The following is an 18,552-nucleotide window of genomic DNA, read 5'->3' on the forward strand; positions in this document are numbered from 1 at the left end:
AGTGTATTTCATCCACCATCCATGAACTTGCCCAGAGAAGCTTACCCTTACGGATAGCTCTCCCCCAAGCAGCAGCCGTTGAAGATTTCATTCATTCTCCTCCCACCAATTTGCTTGTATTTGGGTCCCTAGCTTTGCGCTAATCTCTTTTTCTGTCATTTGATCCAAGAAGTTGATCTTCCTGTACTTTGTGTTCACAAAGCCAGTAATGTCAGATAATCCGTTTCGCAAATATCACAGTTAGAGGAGGAATTTTGTCAAGCGTCAGGACTGGAAGAAAACCATTGGGTCATTTTGTCCAACGCCCCACCATGAGCTCACCCCACTGTGAGCTCGTCCACACTTCTGCTTGCTCCACCGCTTACCCCCAGGGAAATCTGTTCTTTACCACTGAATCATAGCAAATGGCAACTGGATTTTCTTCAGGTTGATGTTTACTCCGATTCAGCTCCGAAACAGTGGGTTTTCTCAGGGAAAGCAGCAGGCCAAATAGAAAAAATACTCAGACCTGTGCCTAGAAAGCATGGGCCTAGTGGAAAACCTAGGCCAAGGGTGGGAAGTGTATACAAAAGCATGGGAGATCTTGGCTACCTCTGTTCTTCCAGACTTCTGTTTTTGGGAACATAGGTAAAGGTAAAGGTACCCCTGCCCGTACGGGCCAGTTGTGTCCGACTCTAGGGTTGTGCGCCCATCTCACTTAAGAGGCCGGGGGCCAGCGCTGTCCGAGGACACTTCCAGGTCACGTGGCCAGCGTGACAAGCTGCATCTGGCGAACCAGCGCAGCACACGGAAACGCCGTTTACATTCCTGCTAGTAAGCGGTCCCTATTTATCTACTTGCACCCGGGGGTGCTTTCGAACTGCTAGGTTGGCAGGCACTGGGACCGAGCAGCGGGAGCACACCCCACCGCGGGGATTCGAACCGCTGACCTGACGATCGGCAAGTCCTAGGCGCTGACGTTTTACCCACAGCGCCACCCGCATTTGGGAACATAGATCCCAGTAATTAATTTGGCTGGTCTGCGACTCACCAAGCTGACCACCACCAGGGCCCTGATGTGGCTCAATTGGCTAACTGATTGGGAAGGATCTGGGAATTTTACCTATATCTCCCTGCAGGGAAATAGTATGGTGGACTATATTCTGATACCCACTAATTTGATGCCCTACGTGGCTGAGTTTTACATAGGTGATCCTATGCTCAGTGACCATCTCCCTCTACATCGCAAACTTGTCTTTCCATCAAGGAAGTCAGAACAGTTAATTAATCCATCCCCCCAGGAACCGAGTCTCCAGCACGCAAGGATACAAGTTAATGAGCATACACTATCTCTTTTCCAAAGCTTGGTGAATTTTGACCATGTGATTCATTTGTTTTCGGTAGGGAAAGGTGAACTTTCCTCTGTTGTTGGAGTGACTCGGTCTGAGGAATTTATTGACACTTGCACAGGCTACCTAAGAAGAGGGGGATTGACGATTGGACTGACAAAGAAATCATAGCAATTAAAACTGAGGTCAGGAGAACCTATAGAGAGTTCAGAGAGACGGGCAGCTCTCGATTGCCTGACATTTACTTCTCCAGATCTCGACAACTTAGGGAAACTATCCAGCTCAGCCAGATAAGATATAGTCAGGCATGTTGGGATATGCTACTCTCAACCATCCTAAAGAAAGATCATAAGAAATTTTGGAAGGCTGTAGCAGACTCCCCACAGACACAGGATGATTCGCTGACGTTGATTCCATCATTGTCATGGGTAGAGCATTTTAAGGCGGTTTTCTTCAATGACTGTATTCCACCTGATAGTCAGGACCATGCCAATTTTACTTTCGTCGATGAGTGGGCCCCTGTCTCCATCACCAAAGTTATAACTTTAATTGACCAGATGAAAGCAGGAAAGGCTGCCGGCCCTGATGCTATTCCATCTGAATTGATCAAAGCCAAGCCAGAGTGGTGGGCTCCGATACTAGCGGAACTATTCACTATGATAGATAGATCTGGTATCATACCAAACTCATGGCAGCAATCTATAATTATCCCAATCTTTAAAAAGGGTGACAAAAAGCTGCCATCTAATTATCGACCAACAAGTCTACTGTCAAACATTGGGAAATTGTATGCTAAACATCAGTTAAATAAACTAACTACCTGGCTTTATGAGAATAATATCATAGGTCCAGAGCAGGCAGGGTTCAGGCCGGGGAAATCTACTTTATGCAACTGTTCGGTGTTATTTCATTTAGCCGCTAAGTACAAGCGACATTCTTTATGAAGTCGCTTGTACTTAGCGGCTAAATAAAGCGACTTCATAAAGAATGTCTTTATGTGGCCTTCCTGGATATCAAGGCTGCTTTTGACACTGTCAACAGGGGGCTGTTATGGTCCAAACTGGAGACAATGGGCCTAGAACCTAGATTACTTTACTTGATTGAAAAGCTTTACACAAAGAACACCTGTCGCATAAGAACACCACCAGGGAATGTAATGACAGATCCTGTCGTTATAAACAGAGGTATAAAGGGCTGTGTACTCGCTCCCTCTCTTCTTAATCTTTTTCTTAAGGACCTCGCTTCTTTACTAAAACAGGTGCATGCCCACAGCCCAAAACTCAACGCATCAAGCATTCCCATCCTTCTATACGCAGATGATATGATTTTGCTTTCACAGACAAGAATTGAGCTAAAACGTTTGTAAAATTACTGTATTGACTATCTGTCCAGAATGAAATTATGCATGAACTTTGATTAAAGCAAAATAATGGTTTTGGGGAATTCATGCAAAAGCTATAGCTGGGTATTTGGTGGAAAACACATCCAGCAGGTATTCAAATTCAACTACCTGGGAATCACATTCCATAATAGGCTACTATAGTCCTCGCACCGTGCAACGGCAGTGAATGCCAGTAAGATGTCTATGCAGGCCATAATGCGTTTCTTTATAACAAGAGGTAATTCACATATCCCCTCTGCCCTCAAGGTCTTCAGCGCCAAAGTTATAGCTCAATTGCTCTACGGCATTCCAGTCTGGCTGCCAGGGTAGAACGAGTGCAGGCAGCTTTCCTTTTTAAGAATTTTGCCGTCCCACATTGTGTAGCCTTTGCAGCCTTGTGTCTAGAGGGAGGTCAACACAAGATAGAGACCATAGCTGGGCGAGATTTCTTACATGCTGGTTAAACATCTGCCTCACAACAGATAAAGATCCTCTCCTTAGTGAAGTTTTGCTAGATCCCTTTCTTTCCCCAGGGCTACAACGGTTTAACATAAAGGTACAGCAACTTGGGCTGTCAGTGGAATATTTGCAATCAATGTCTCCACCATCTGCCAAGGCTATAAAAAAACTAGGTTGTGGGACATTGAACGCCAGGAACTAACAACAGCAGCAGCAGAGAAAACATGCTCCCCTCTTAACTTTCAACTTTCTTGGGCACATGAAATTAACCACAATTATCTTGAATTTTTGCTTAATCCTCAAGAAAGAAGAGCTTTTTTGCTGGCCAGGTTTAATTCAAGTCCTTCAAACCTCCTATGAGGAAGGTTCTCGAGAATGGTGGAAGGAGAAAGAATTTGCCCATGTGAAGACCATCAGGTGGAAACTCTTACACATATGGTTCTTAAATGTAAACTATATGTTGGTCTCAGCCAGCAGTTCCTAGATCAACTCTGCATCCCCAAATGGAAACCAGAGTTAGAGGTCATATATTTTCTATTTTTGGGGAATAATCAGGAGCTCACCAAGTTAGTGGCTAAATATCTTTATCTGGTTTTTGTTGTCGAAACACATTGCAGACGTCTGATCTCCCTGGAGACCTAGACATGTAATGTTAGACTGCTCTGCCTCTTTCATCTGACAAATGTTTTGTGTCACTGGGAAGGTGGTAATTCTGTACTAATTTGCTATGGATGTTTGTATGTGATGCCAATAAAAGGTTTGATGATGATGATGAAAACCTATTGGACACACCTTTTAGGCACAGGACAAACAAAGTGTGGGCAAATCCTTAGGCAATGCGGATGCCTGTCCTACATCAGTAGCCACCAGCCGGATGGCTGAACAAGAACAAAAGCCCAAGTGCGGGGAGGAAGCCTCAGCCTCTGTGCTTGGCAGTAGAAGGAGCCCGGCCCTTCCTGCCCATCCATCACTGCCCATTCAGCCACCCCTGGGCTCTCAGCCTCCTGGAGCAGGCCTGGCTGCTTTCCAGTCTCCCAGCAGAAGGTTACTGTTGGACGGAGACTGATGTCTTAGCAGGAAGGGTTTGGTTTACAGGGTGTGCTAGATCCCCGCAGAGTCAGATTTAATCTTCCTATAGAAGCTTCTGGCTGATGCCAAGTTCAGGGGCTGCTCACTTTTCCTGCCCCTTCCCTTGCCCATCCTTCTCCCTCCAAGGCCAAGCCTTCTCCTGCCCTATGCAGACTCTGCTAGATCAAAAGGCAAGGCATGCCCGCATAAAAGAGATCACAAGAGTCAAAGAGGGGAGGGGGACAAGGAAAGCTTCTTAGCATCTATGTTTCCTAGCATTTTGGACTACAGTACCAAGTTACCCAACCAGTGAGCACTTGCCTATGTAGTGCCCCCCCTTTCTGCATTTCTCTGCCCATGCACAGACCCACAGGCAAATGCCCAGCAGCAAGGTTACCTCTCCAGGGAACAAGAGGCACGGCCTTTCCCTGGATCTCAATGTAGCAGCCCTTGCAGCTTGCCTGGCTCCCACCCTGCTGGGAGGCACCTGGGCAGAGGGCAGCAGTAGGGCAGCACCCTCTGGAGCTGCTCTTTTGGAAGTCTGTGACCCAGAGAGAAGGAGCACCAAGGGTTGCCAGAGAGGGTGTGGACATTGGCCATGAAGGTGGTCTTGCAGCTCTGCCACATCTCTTTTGCCAGGTGGCTCTGGGTCTCTGGTGGTGGCAGTCAAGAGGGAAGCCTGCCATGCCTTGGATGCTGCACCAGGCTGCAGTGAAGCTTTGGGCTGGCATGGGTGGGCAGCAGCACCTCAGGGCATTGTGTCACACTGCCCTGGGATTGGGATACAAACCCTCTTTCCTGCAGGCATCTTTTGTTTCCTCCGCACAGAAGAGCTGTGCTGGCCGAATAGCTCCTTCCCACCCCCGCCCTATCAGCACACACCTCCATAGGTTGGAGCAGGTGCCTCTCCTGGGAGTTCCCTCCTTTCCTCCTGACAGCAGCCTTCACACCACACAGCACCCAGCAGTGCAGGACTGGGCTGATCTGCTGCCAGGGAACAACCAGCTCTTCCTGTTGCTTGTGGCTCCTCAAGGAAGCTGGGCTTGCGACCCCAGGAGGCCCCTGGATCAACGGGAGGTGAGTGAGATGGGAGGCTCTGTGGGAGAAAAGTGTGCGCCTGCCAGTGGGAGAGCATGTGTCTGTTTCCGCCATGCTGCTTGGATGCCCAGGATCAAAGAGGGAGACACTGACCTGCATTAACAAGTGATCCCTATCGGATGAAAACTCTGCCAGGGATCTGGCATAAGGAACAGCAGAAGTAAGGGCCTGGGGTGCGTTGCAGGGTATTTTACTGCCTGCTTAACAAGTGAAATAAAACCCCACCCTTCCTCCCACAAGATGGAAGGCGTTGCCCCAACGGCCCCCTGGAAGATGAGAGGCAAAGAGGGCAGTTGCTTCCTTCACTGCAGAGAAGCTATATGCTGGCCACCAGATGTGCAGCCCTGGGCTGTCCTCTGCTTAAGCAGCTGGTGAATGCAGTGGTCACAGAAGGAGAAGTCCAAGGGAGGGTAACGGGGTGGGAGCCCAGTGGAAGATGCAGCAGGGAGGGAACTGTTCCCAGCCACACAAAAATATTGTGGGTACATTCATATAAAGGTATGTGTGGTGTAGTGGTTAAGAGCGGTAGTCTCGTAATCTGGGAAACCGGGTTCGCGTCTCCGCTCCTCCACATGCAGCTGCTGGGTGACCTTGGGCCAGTCACACTTCTTTGAAGTCTCTCAGCCCCACTCACCTCACAGAGTGTTTGTTGTGGGGGAGGAAGGGAAAGGAGAATGTTAGCCGCTTTGAGACTCCTGAAGGGGAGTGAAAGGCGGGATATCAAATCCAAACTCTTCTTCTCTTCTTAAAGGTAAAGGGACCCCTGACCATTAGGTCCAGTCGTGACCGACTCTGGGGTTGCGGTGCTCATCTTGCTTTATTGGCCGAGGGAGCCGGCGTTTGTCCACAGACAGCTTCCAGGTCATGTGGCCAGCAAGACTGGCAAACCAGAGCAGCACACAGAAACGCCGTTTACCTTCCCGCTGGAGCAGTACCTATTTATCTACTTGCACTTTGTGCTTTTGAACTGCTAGGTTGGCAGAAGCTGGGACCGAACAACGGGAGCTCACCCCATCGCGGGGATTCGAACCGCCGACCTTCTGATCGGCAAGTCCTAGGCTCTGTGGTTTAACCCACAGCACCACCCGCGTCCCTATACATTCATATAGACCTTCCTAAAATTCCCAGGTGTCAGATCCGGACTGCTGAGAGCCCGTTGGGCAGAATATGCTCTTGCAGCTTGTTCTGACACAGCTGCCCCTCTTGGAATTAACCCGGCAGTGTGTGAAACTGACTTGTGTGTGGAAACGGGAGGGAACACCTTGCATGGTTCGTCTGTTCAAGAGGCTCTGTTTCTGCTCCCGTGTTGAGGCTGCCAACAACCTGGGGTTTTGCTTTCTTGACTGGATGTTTTCATCTGTGCAGAAGAGGCATTGCTAGCTAGCTAGCTTGCCTTCCCAGATGCCTTAGGTATTAATTTGCCCTGGCTGCACGAGACTGGCTTCTGAGATTGAAGGGCTGAGATAGCAGGTCTATTGCTTCTCTGGAGGCAGCTCAGAAGCCTTTAGTGATTCAGGAGCCTCTGGTGAGGTTTTTTGGATGTAGTGTGTGTGTGCGCGTGTGTGCGTGCGCATGTGCGTGTGCGTGCGTGAACACATGCTTTATTTGCACTTGGGGGTGTTTAGGTGCTTTGCTTGCCTATTGTTGATTCTGAGGCTCACCAGTTCTTATTATTTGACACTGATATTTTGTGATGATCATAAGAGATTCTTAGATTCCCAAAAGTGCCTCTTGCACCTGTTCTGTGCTATATTGCTTAATAATTTTATCTTTGATAATGCTTTCCACCTGTTTACTCAGAACCAACATTATGCTAACCAGCTTGTAATTCCCCCTTGCATTCCCATTTTAAAAAGGTCAGGTGGCATCTATAATGCAAGCAACACGGTGGGATTGGCACTGCATGCCACAATGCAGCCTCTTCCCCACCCCAAAGGTATGGAATTCCCAGAAGGATGTCTATTTTAAAAGCATAAGGGCATTGATTTCCCTTTGGGGATGGCAGCATTAGTGGCTATAGGCATTTGCTCCCCTGGTCTCTGAGACAGCTCCCACCAAAAACCTCAGAGACTGCCAAGCTCTGACCCCTCTCCTGCCAACTCCTCACTCAGTTCAGGAACTAGCGGTATGTATGTTTCTTCAAAACCAGTGAAATGAACATGGTGCCCATGAATAATTTCTGAGCAATTCAAAGAGTTTAAGAGTAATAATTTGGAGTACTCCCTGCTAAGAATAGCAGTGATATAAATGTGGGAGAAGGTCTTTCCAAAAGTCTCATCTTGTGTTCTCTCTCCCATATATGCTGTGAAGAGAAACCACGTGTCAACAAAATGGTCGCCCTGCACCGCTCTGCATAGAATTCTGTGTTCTTGCATCTTTACTGCTTCTGTGTTACTTTTATGATAGTGCAATTTGCCATACTTCATCCAACCTGAGACTGCCACTGATGAGCAATTTCCAGACGGGTAAGATCCAGGAGAAATACCATGAGATAGCTATGACAAAATAGGGTAGTAAAGGACTACAGTGGGATCAGGATCTATTGGTTGCTTCATAATTCCTGCAATTTCAGCAAGAATCCCTGCCCAGAGCACACAGATCCAGGGGCAATGCCACCATGTGTAGCAGAATGTCCTCATTTTGCTGCCACCCCTCCAGCATTGTGGAGAAAGGTTTTTGTTGATGTGCCATAATGGGTTAATCAGGATGCTTGGGATGCAGTACCATCAATATGCTGTTTTGAGCACATCTTTATGAAGTGGGCTCTCAGGAGCTGCCTAGACCAATATCCCCTGCCATTTTGTCTTCTGCCCAGACCCAATTCCCAGGTTGCCATCAGGTCAGTTGTTTCTCTACAATTCCTATTTAACCTTTCTTTATATGACTGACAACACACCCTTTCAAAGTGACAGCTGAATATGCACATGTATATTTAGAAAACATCATGGACCTAAGAACATTATCTGTTCTGGCCAACTTATTTGCAAAAGCCAGAATTTGTCCGAGTTGTCCAAGCTGATCAAAACCAATGGATTTGATCAGCCCTTACTTAGCCTGTCTACAAGTGCTTTTCCAGTTAGCACTCAAACAGCTCTCCAGTTCTGAATACAGGACGGGTGTTGAAAGGTCTTGGCCCTAGGAGCATAGTGGTTCAATTCTCTGAAATGTGTTCTCTTTCTCTCTCTTTACCCACCCTCAAGGCTTTGGGCTGCCATGCTGAAGCTGACCAGGTTAATAGTTATTGGGATCTTGGCGATACAGGTCATTGCCCTCACCTTCTGGTTTCAGCTTCATGGCAGGAAATGTCCCCTGGTGCAGGAGCCATCCCAGGTGCACATTCTCATCCTCTCCTCCTGGAGGTCAGGGTCTTCTTTCGTCGGGCAGATCTTCAGCCAACACCCTGATGCCTTCTACATGATGGAGCCAGCCTGGCACGTCTGGGCAACCATGTACCAAAACAGCGCCAAGGTCCTGCACATGGCAGTGCGGGACCTCATCCGGTCAGTCTTCAAGTGCGACATGTCAGTCTTCGATGCCTACCTTCCACAGAAGAGAAATGTGTCAGAACTCTTCCAGTGGGAGGTCAGCCGGGCCTTGTGTTCCCCACCAGTGTGCAACTCCTTCCAGCGCAGTGACTTCATCTCCAAGCATGCCTGCAAGATGCTCTGTAGGAAATCCCCCTTCAGCAAAGTCGAAGAGGCCTGCAGGTCTTACAGCCATGTTGTCCTGAAGGTGGTCCGGATCTTTGACCTCAAGGTGCTCTATACTCTCCTTAATGACCCCTCCCTGAACCTCAAAATCATCCACCTGGTCCGTGACCCCAGAGCCGTTTTCCACTCTCGCAAGAACACAGAAGGTAGCCTGGCCCGGGACACGAGGATTGTGCTGAGACACAAGAGGAATGCAATGGATACCGAGCCCTACGCTGCCATGCGGGAGATTTGCAAAAGTCATGTTGAGGTTTACACTGAAGGCAGGCAGGCCCTTCCCAGCACCCTCCAAGATCGCTACCTCTTGGTGCGGTATGAAGATATTGCCAGCAATCCCTTGGCCAAAGCTGCTCAACTCTACAGTTTTGCAGGACTGCCGTTCTCTCCTAACCTTCAGTCCTGGGTGCACAACATCACCCATGGGCAGGGCCTTGGCAAGCAGGCCTTTGATGTTGACTCCAGGGATGCAGTGAATGTGTCACAGGCTTGGAGGAAGGCCCTTCCTTATCTCCAAATAGCAAAGCTGCAAGAGGTCTGTAAGGATGCCTTGAAGCTACTGGGCTATCCGCTAGTTAGGTCTGAGGAAGAGCAGAAGAATATGGCCTTAGACCTCTTTTATGCCCAAACGCCTCTTGTCAATCAGGAAAGCAAAAGGAGCCTGGAAGCATCACCTGCAATTTATTGGACTTGGACCAGATGAGACATCAGAAGCTTCCTAACACTATTGGTCCATTCGGCTCACTATTTTCCACACTGACTGGCAGTGGCTCTGCCAGCAAGATGGCAGCTTGACTTGAACTGTTCCTGAAATACAGCAGTCATGAAAAAAAAAAAAAAAAGATGCAACGGCCCACAAGGGAGAAGTCTGCCCAGCTCGTCACAGAATCTTGTCACTTCCATTTCTGCAAGTTGGCAGCATGTTACAGCTGAAATTTCGCCCAGGGACAGGGATCTGGATGCAGCAATGGAATCACCTCTTCCCTTTCTGTTTGAAAAGCTGGGGGGACAGATGGGCTTGGCTTACATTCAGGCCCTGAATCCAACAAGCACCCTTTCATAATATGGTCTCTTAATGGTAATATGGTCTGTTTTGCAGACTAGCACACTTATTAAGGCATAGGCTGTGTTAATTGGATTACCAATGCCAGAATGTTTGTGTGGTAACTAGGTTTTGTGGGAATGGCCAGTGTAAATGACATAAAAATCAGTTTCTGTACTTTTCTGCATTTTCTTCTCTTCTGACTTAACTGTTGACAATTCCTACTCCTGAGCTGTGTATGTTTGTACCTGTAACTCAGGATAACACCTTGTGCATCTGATGAAGCCAACTGCAGTTCACAAAAGCTTATGCCAAAATAAATTTCTAAGTTGTTAAGGTGCCAGAAGACTGTTTGTTGGTTCTGCTATAAGAGACTAATAAAACTAATCCTAAACCCTCTGTGGGAAATAAGCTCAATAACTGTCAATCTGGCTAACTGGCAGACATCTCATACAAACCTGAGCATAGAGGGACCCAGAGACTTCCCCAGATCCTACAAAGGCAGAGTCAAGGGTCATTTCTGTGCAGGGGGCAGTGCAGAAATGTAGCCCCCACAATGCCTTCAACTCATGAGAGTAACTGAGGAAGATTGGGAGGGGGGGCTACAAATGAGAGGATTTCTGTGGTTCTTTGTCTCATCCAATCTAGCAGTCCAGTGTCTGCAACTTTCAAACTCACTCGGAGCATCCTTACAAGCCACAACGGAGAGCTATTGCCAACTCCCAAAAAATCAAGCCTTCTTAAAAGTGCATATATACTGAAAGAGTTCCTACAGAAAGCCTTGGTATATTTCTCACAATGCAATGACCAGGAGAAGGTTAAAGAAGCAGGGTATAAAATGTTGGCCCAAAGTACAAGCACCAAGTCAAGAGAGTCTTCCATGATGTTGAGAGTCCTTGGCCATGCTGGGTGATGGCAAAATGAGGTTTGGTTCAATGGCTTGTATGTGTGAAAGAGCATGAAGTCTGTGGTTGGATGAAAGGAAATGCCAAAGGGCATGGATCCCCTTGGCTGTGGAATCAGCTGTCAAGAGATAGTTGACCTCTTGTGTGAGGAAAATAAGCCTTTAGTGTAGATCTTGAAGCACCTCCCAGTGAAGCAAAAAGAGGCCTCAGATTTCCCAAAGCTGTAAAGTCCCTGACACAATGGGGGCCCTTAACAGCTCATGAGCAAAGCAAAATGAGGTCCTCATTCTTATAGCAAAACACATATATTTTAAAGTAACAGTACTAGTAAAAACTAATTAAGACCAATAGTCAGCGCTTACAAAAACTCATTCCTTTTTTTAACCAAATATTCCACAGTCCAAACCACTCCTTTCTTGGCAGTAAACACTAAGTGCCAGCCCAAAACAAAATATTTCTTTTGTGTAGTTTTTCTCCAACCGCCACTCCTCCCCTAGTCCTTTCTTCATTATCAATAGAATGCTCTCATCCTGAGCAGTGGCATAGCAACATCAGATGGTACCCAGTGCGGAAAATTTCTTGTCACCCCCCCCCCCATACACATTGAAATTCTTAAGAGAAGGAAAAATAAGATAACTTACAGTTGAAAGTGTTATTTTCTGGTTTGTTTACTTAATATTGTGAGCATAAGCACTTAAAATATTTTTTTCCTAACTTTGTTCCCTGCAAATTTTGAAATCACATCATTAAAATCAATTCCTTTTGCTACTTTGTTTTCAATTCACAAGATGGCTAAGCCAGAGAGCTTTGCCGATCCCTGTGGGAATGTTCAGGGAGGCAGGAGAGGATATATTGTTTAATTATATCCTTCCCAAGTTGTGTTAACAAGTTCTATGATTTAGCAGAGTAACATTCCCCTTTTAAACTTACACAGCGGATAGATTTGCCAGGCTTGCATAAACCTCTAAAATAAGTTTCCTGGTAGGACTTCCGGAGGTGGCGCCATTGGTAATGGCGGATTCCCTCTGAAACGGAGGGAGAAGCTCCGCAGAAATCGGGTCCACCACTACAGCGAAGCGGAGGACCCTTAAAAAACCCGCAGGCGGGAGAAGCCTGGGGCCGTGGGACTCAGTGGGCACGTTTTTGCGCCCCCCCCCCGAACTGTCAAAGGAGCTCTGAAAAGAGCTCCGGAGCGGAGCGGGGGTGCAGCGCTGTGCTGGAGTCGATCGCTACTTCTGCAGAGGGAAGCTGCGCAGCAATTATCGGAGAGCGCTGGCCTTTTTCCTGTGAAACGTCGGATCAAAACAGCTATCCATGAGTAAGAATTTGGAAATTTGGAAAAGATCAAAGCATAAGACTTACTAAAATTGGACTTTGAATTTGAACTTGACACTTTGATCGGGACTTTGAACTTGAATTTGAATTTGGACCTGAAATCGGCAAAGTGCAAACAGGAAGTCCGCTTTGCCGATCTTGTAAATAGAATTAAAGCAAGGGACAAGGGAACTTTGAACCATTGACTTTCCTTCTGAACAGAGCTAAATTTCACTGTCAGACCAAAAGAAACCCCCCTAAATAGAGGAAGGGGGGATAAAAATCCACTGCTCTATCCTTGATATTGGTCTGTTGGTCTGTTTTAAATAACTGGAAGGCTACTGTGAACGCACCATTCTATGGACATTGTAACTTTTACTGTCGAATTCTGAGAAAGACTGGCAACATTTAAAAGGTGCTTCCAAGTTTGTAACCATTTTATTCCTGCAACAACTGGGATGATAACTGGGTAGCTTATGAAGTTACTGTTTAGCAACCATTGATGAAACAACTTGGCATTTTGCTCCTCTAGAGGAACTTTGTGATATTGCTGGGGATTTTCATTGATGCGGAGAAAGCCTTTGACAATATTTCTTGGAGTTTTATGAGGAAAAATTTGCAAGGGATGGGGGTTGGAGAAAGGTTTGGAAACGGTATGGGTGCGATTTATTTAGAACAAAAGGCAAAATTAATAGTGAACAATGTAGTTACAGAAGAAGTTAAGATAGAGAAAGGGACACGACAAGGCTGCCCAATTTCCCCGTTGCTTTTTATCTCAGTCCTGGAGGTCTTGCTGAACATGATTAGAAGGGACCAACAGATTCAGGGTATACAGGTCGGAGTTAAACACTATAAACTCAAAGCTTTTGCAGATGATCTGGTATTGACATTACAGGAGCCAATCCCTAGCTCTAAAAGAGCTCTGGAAATAATACAAGAATTTGGTCAGGTGGCAGGTTTTAAATTGAACAAACTCAAAACTATGGTTTTAGAGAAAAATTTAACACCGGTAGAGAAGGAAAGGTTTCAGGAAGAAACAGGCTTAACATTAGTGAAAAAAGTAAAATACCTAGGGGTGAACTTGACCTCGAAGAATGTAAATTTATTTAAAGATAATTATGAGAAGTGTTGGTCAGAAGTGAAAAAAGATCTTGAAATTTGGACAAACTTGAAGCTTTCCTTACTGGGTAGAATTGCTGTTATTAAAATGAATGTATTGCCAAGAATGTTGTTTTTGTTTCAGACGTTACAAATCATTGACAAAATGGACTGTTTCGAGAAGTGGCAAAAAGAAATTTCTAGATTTGTCTGGCAGGGCAAAAAGCCCAGAATAAAATATAAAATTCTTACTGACGCAAAGGAAAGAGGGGGGTTTGCCCTGCCGGACTTTAAGTTATATTATGAAGCAGCAGCTTTCTGCTGGTTGAAGGATTGGCTACTTCTTGAAAACACGGACATTTTAGATTTGGAAGGATATGATAATGTTTTTGGCTGGCATGCATATCTGTGGTATGGTAAGGCTAAAGTTTATAAAGCATTTAAAAACCATATTGTCAGGAAAGCATTGTTTAATGTCTGGATGAAATATAAAGATTTTCTGGAAAATAAAACCCCAAGGTGGCTTTCACCTATGGAAGCAAAGGCCCTGAAAAAGCTTAATATGGAATCTAACTGGCCTAAATATTGGGAAATTTTGGAGCAGGAGGGAGATAAAGTGAAATTGCAGAGTTATGAGAAACTTAAAGATAAGGTGCGTGACTGGTTACATTATTTTCAAGTAAGAGAGGCCTATAATTTGGATAGGAAAATCGGTTTCCAGGTGGAAAAATCAAAGTTGGAAACAGAATTGTTAGAACCCAATGCTAAGATATTGTCGAGAATGTATAATCTGCTGTTGAAATGGAATACTGAGGACGAAACGGTAAAATCTGCTATGATAAAATGGGCTCAAGATGTTGGTCATAACATTATGTTTGCTGACTGGGAACAGTTGTGGACCACCGGTATGAAATTTACGGCATGTAATGCCTTAAGAGAGAATATTATGAAAATGATATATAGGTGGTACATGACCCCAGTCAAGCTTGCAAAAATTTATCACCTGCCCGATAATAAATGTTGGAAATGTAAGGAAACTGAAGGGACATTCTTTCACCTCTGGTGGACGTGCCCAAGGACTAAGGTTTTCTGGGAGATGATATATAATGAACTGAAAAAGGTATTTAAGTATACTTTTTTGAAGAAACCAGAGGCCTTTCTCCTGGGTATGGTCGGCCAGTTGGTGTTAAAGAAGGATAGAACCTTTTTTATGTATGCTACAGCAGCAGCAAGAATACTTATCGCAAAGCATTGGAAGACGCAAGATCTACCCACCTTGGAAGAATGGCAGATGCAAGTAATAGACTATATGGAACTGGCTGAAATGACCGGCAGAATTCGAGATCAAGGAGAAGAGCAGGTGGAAGAGGACTGGAAGAAGTTTAAAGCCTATCTACAAAAACATTGTAAAATTTTTGAATGTTGAGGACATTGAAAAGGAAAAGAAGGGGTTCTAGTGATTAAGTTAAATAAGAGTGTAAAGGGAGGGATAAAGGATGAAAATGAATAAGAATGATCTTGCTGAATAAATTTTTAAGTGGAATACAAGAAAGGAAGCGGATGGAAGTAAGGGAAATAAGGTTTCGAAGGCTACAAATTTGAAAGAGTTTTTTTTTAATGCTAAATTTGTTTCCTTGATCCTGTTCGCAGAAGGATCCCAGAAGGCAGACTTATGTTACAAGATATATACACCTGGAATCTATCCCATAAGGAGATAGTTCCTTTGCCCTCTCTTGGCTGGAAGCCAAGACAGCATCTCAGGCTGATGCTTCTTTGACGAAAGCAAAATGGAGAAGAGAGAGATGTGGTGGCCAGTCCTGCGCTTTTGTTATCTGCACAGGTGAGGTCACTCCCACCTCTGGTCACATGTAGAGGAAGTTTGTCCTAGCCAGGAGGAAACAGGAAGTTCCGACTGGCTGGTCCAGACATCCCCTTTTTTATGTCCCCTCTAGGAATGTTGTATTTGACTGCTCTGTTTCAAACCCTACAATCCCACCCCACAAGCCCTTTCTGATTCTGCTCCCAGTCTTTGTCTCCTTGCATCCACTCCCCAAATATGTTTGCTATGCATCTAGGCCTGTGATATAGCGAAGGCCAAAGAAAGAGAGAAAGGGCTGGCCTTTCTGTTAGGCAGGGAGACGAGGCTGCTTCAGGTGCTAAAGTAGGGGGGCGGCTGGAAGGAACTGGAGGACAGAACCGTTTGGGGGCCATGCAGGCTACACTGCAGCTCCCTAAGCTAGTCTGCAGCCCCCAGAGTTGGTGGAGCTAGAATAAAACCCAGTCACCCCTCCAGCTGGACTCCGTACATGGAACCAGTGTATGTGTGCTCCCTTCTTCCATTTCAGGGGGATATGTGGGCTAGATGACTCTTGGGGTCCCTTCAGCCCTACAATTCTAGGTTTCTCTGTCACCACAGGCAGAAAAATGTCTCAGGCCAAACAAAATGTGTGGGCACCAATTCGCATGGCTTCATAAGACGAGACACATTCATGGAGGGAATGGTTACCAATGGCTACCAGCCAGGATGGCTCGGTCGGAGGCATTGATGCTTCTGAATGCCAGTTGCTGGGAACCGCAGGAAGGGAAAGGGCTGCTCTTGTGCTCGGATCCTGCTTGCAGGTTTCCCAAAAGGGGCATCTGGTTGGTCACTGTGAGAACAGGATGCTGGACTAGATTGGCCACTGGCCTGATCCAGCAGCAGGCTCTTCTGATGTATGTGTGGTATTTTGGTTGCTATTTTCCCCTAGAAAGGCCTTAGCAGGGAAGGTGATGATGGCCACAGAATACAAAACCCTGAACTGACCAGGCATATTCTGGTGTGAAGGGGTAGCCAGACAGAACTGTTTGCCCTCTCTCGGTGCACAGCAGTGGTTGACAAGTTGACAGTGGCAGAACAGCTGCTTTGCATGCAGACGGTCCTGGGTTCAATCCCTACAGTCAGTGTCTGGGTGTGTGTGCCAGGAGCAGGTCAGTAATAACTCACATGGCGTCAGTAAAGTTAACTTATTCAAAGAAATAAACAGCTCAAGAGGCCAAGCCTAGTGAGCACAGCAACTCTTCCCGGTAGATCAGATTCTGGACTGCTCTCTGCCACAGACTCTTTGTCTGGGCTGGTTCACTCCAGCGGAGATCCCTCTGTGGGCTGGATCGCGTGCACGCCTGCAATTTCCGGCATCTGTACAGACACGATTTTCAGTGCCACGGAAACAAGGTGCCGCACTGGTTTAGCACAGTGCGTGGGGACTCACCGAGCGGGCAGCTCGGTTTGGGGGCAGCTCGTGGGCCATTTAAATGACCCCCGTAGCCACTTGTGGCCCATGGGCCTTAGGTTGCCGACCCCTGCACTAAGGCCTGTTACCTCTTCAGCTTCTGACATTTCCTCCTCCCTGTCTGCTCCCTCTTCTCCCTCTGACCATTCATCATCCGCTGCCCTTCCCTGGGCTCTGAGCCTTTGTCCCTTGGATCTCAACTCAAACATCTAAGACAGGTGGCCCTCCAGCCTCTTGCTTAAAAGCCTCCAAGGAAGAAGAGTCCACCACCTCCTGAGGGAGACCGTTCCACTGTCACACTGCTCTTAACTGCCAGAAAGTTCTTCCTGACATTTAGTCGGAGTTGCCTTTCTTGTAACTTGAATCCCGTGGTTTCGGTCAATCCAAAAAGGTTTTCCCTCCTCTGTCACCTCATGCATTCAACTGGAGGCGTCTGGTGTTGGAGCTGGGATCCTCCTTGCAAGACACAGGCTGCCCCAGAAGCCCTGCCATGCCAGCAGTCACTATGTGTTCCATCAGCAAAAAACGTTAGTTGAGGTTACTGCCATGCATAAAGTTTATTTTATCCCCACAGCAGCCTTTGTTCAACCTTAACAAAGGTCCTTTCTGCATCTAGCCCAGATCCAGCACCAGCAATACCCAGCATCTTGGGTCAGCTGCTGGAGCTCCCCCACTGATGCCTGCCTCACCCCCCCCCCCACTGCTGGCGATATTGGGCTGTTGCATGAGGAAGCTGTCTCTGTGGTTCCTTTGCATGCCAGATCCAGGCTCCGATTGGAGAGGAAGGAGCTGCTTCCCATTTGTCCCCCTCATGGCACCCACCCAGGCAGGCAGCTCTCCATCCCGGCTGATGTCCCCAGAAACAAGCAGGTTGAGGCCTATGCATGTCAAGGTCTGAAACATTGTTTAAATATTTTATTTTGTACAGTATATTCATAGTCTGTTTTTTGATCTGAAAAATCTACTAGGTGGCTCTCAATTGATTTAAAATCCACAGCTTGGGTGGAACTAGAAATAGCTTCAGTCCCCCGGTGGATTATCTACACTGGGAACTAGATGCTGGGAGTGTGCACCTTTTGGCTCTGACCCTCAATTTAGTAGCCCATATTACATATTATAGTACAGTCATACCTTGGGTTACAGACGCTTCAGGTTGCGTTTCTTCGGTTACGGACATGCCAAAACCCAGAAGTACCGGAACGGGTTACTTCCGGGTTTCAGCAGTCGTGCATGCACAGATGCGCTAAATTGTGCTTTGCGCATAAGCACTGAATCGCAACCTGCGCATGCGCACACGAGGCACTGCGGGTTGCGAACGTGCTTCCCGCACAGATCACGTTCGCAACCCGAGCGTCCACTGTAACCCAATAATTACATTTTATCCTCACAACAACCCTGTGAGGTAGGTTAGGCTGAGAGACTGGCCTGAAGTCACCTAGCTGGTTTCATGCCTGAGCAGAGACAAGGTCCTAGTCCAACACTTTAACCACTATACCACACTGCCTCATGACTGGATCAGCCAGCGTCAGAGTAACAGTAGTAGTAATAATAGTAATAGTAATGGAATTTGTTGTTGTTGTTGTTGTTTAGTCGTTTAGTCGTGTCCGACTCTTCGTGACCCCATGGACCAGAGCACGCCAGGCACTCCTGTCTTCCACTGCCTCCCGCAGTTTGGTCAGACTCATGTTTGTAGCTTCGAGAACACTGTCCAACCATCTCGTCCTCTGTCATCCCCTTCTCCTTGTGCCCTCCATCTTTCCCAACATCAGGGTCTTTTCCAGGGAGTCTTCTCTTCTCATGAGGTGGCCAAAGTATTGGAGCCTCAGCTTCACAATATGTCCTTCCAGTGAGCACTCAGGGCTGATTTCCTTAAGAATGGATAC

The 18,552-nt window shown here is 46.7% G+C and overlaps 1 protein-coding gene across 1 annotated transcript; it reads left to right on the top strand.

Moving 5' to 3' along the window:
- Positions 1-5,183: 5,183 nt before the first annotated feature.
- LOC309346656 (carbohydrate sulfotransferase 4-like) lies at positions 5,184-10,008 on the top strand. Its single transcript, XM_081870534.1, has 2 exons — positions 5,184-5,313; positions 8,535-10,008. The coding sequence occupies exon 2, from the start codon at positions 8,548-8,550 to the stop codon at positions 9,742-9,744; it is 1,197 nt and encodes a 398-aa protein (XP_081726660.1). The 5' UTR covers positions 5,184-5,313; positions 8,535-8,547; the 3' UTR covers positions 9,745-10,008.
- Positions 10,009-18,552: the final 8,544 nt, after the last annotated feature.

Source organism: Podarcis erhardii (assembly GCF_964252035.2).
Source record: "Podarcis erhardii genome assembly, chromosome: 7".
Classification (NCBI taxonomy): Eukaryota; Metazoa; Chordata; class Lepidosauria; order Squamata; family Lacertidae; genus Podarcis; species Podarcis erhardii.

Coding starts and splice junctions, on each gene's coding strand:
- LOC309346656 (XM_081870534.1), top strand. CDS start 8,548: ATGCTGAAGCTGACCAGGTTAATAGTTATTGGGATCTTGGCGATACAG.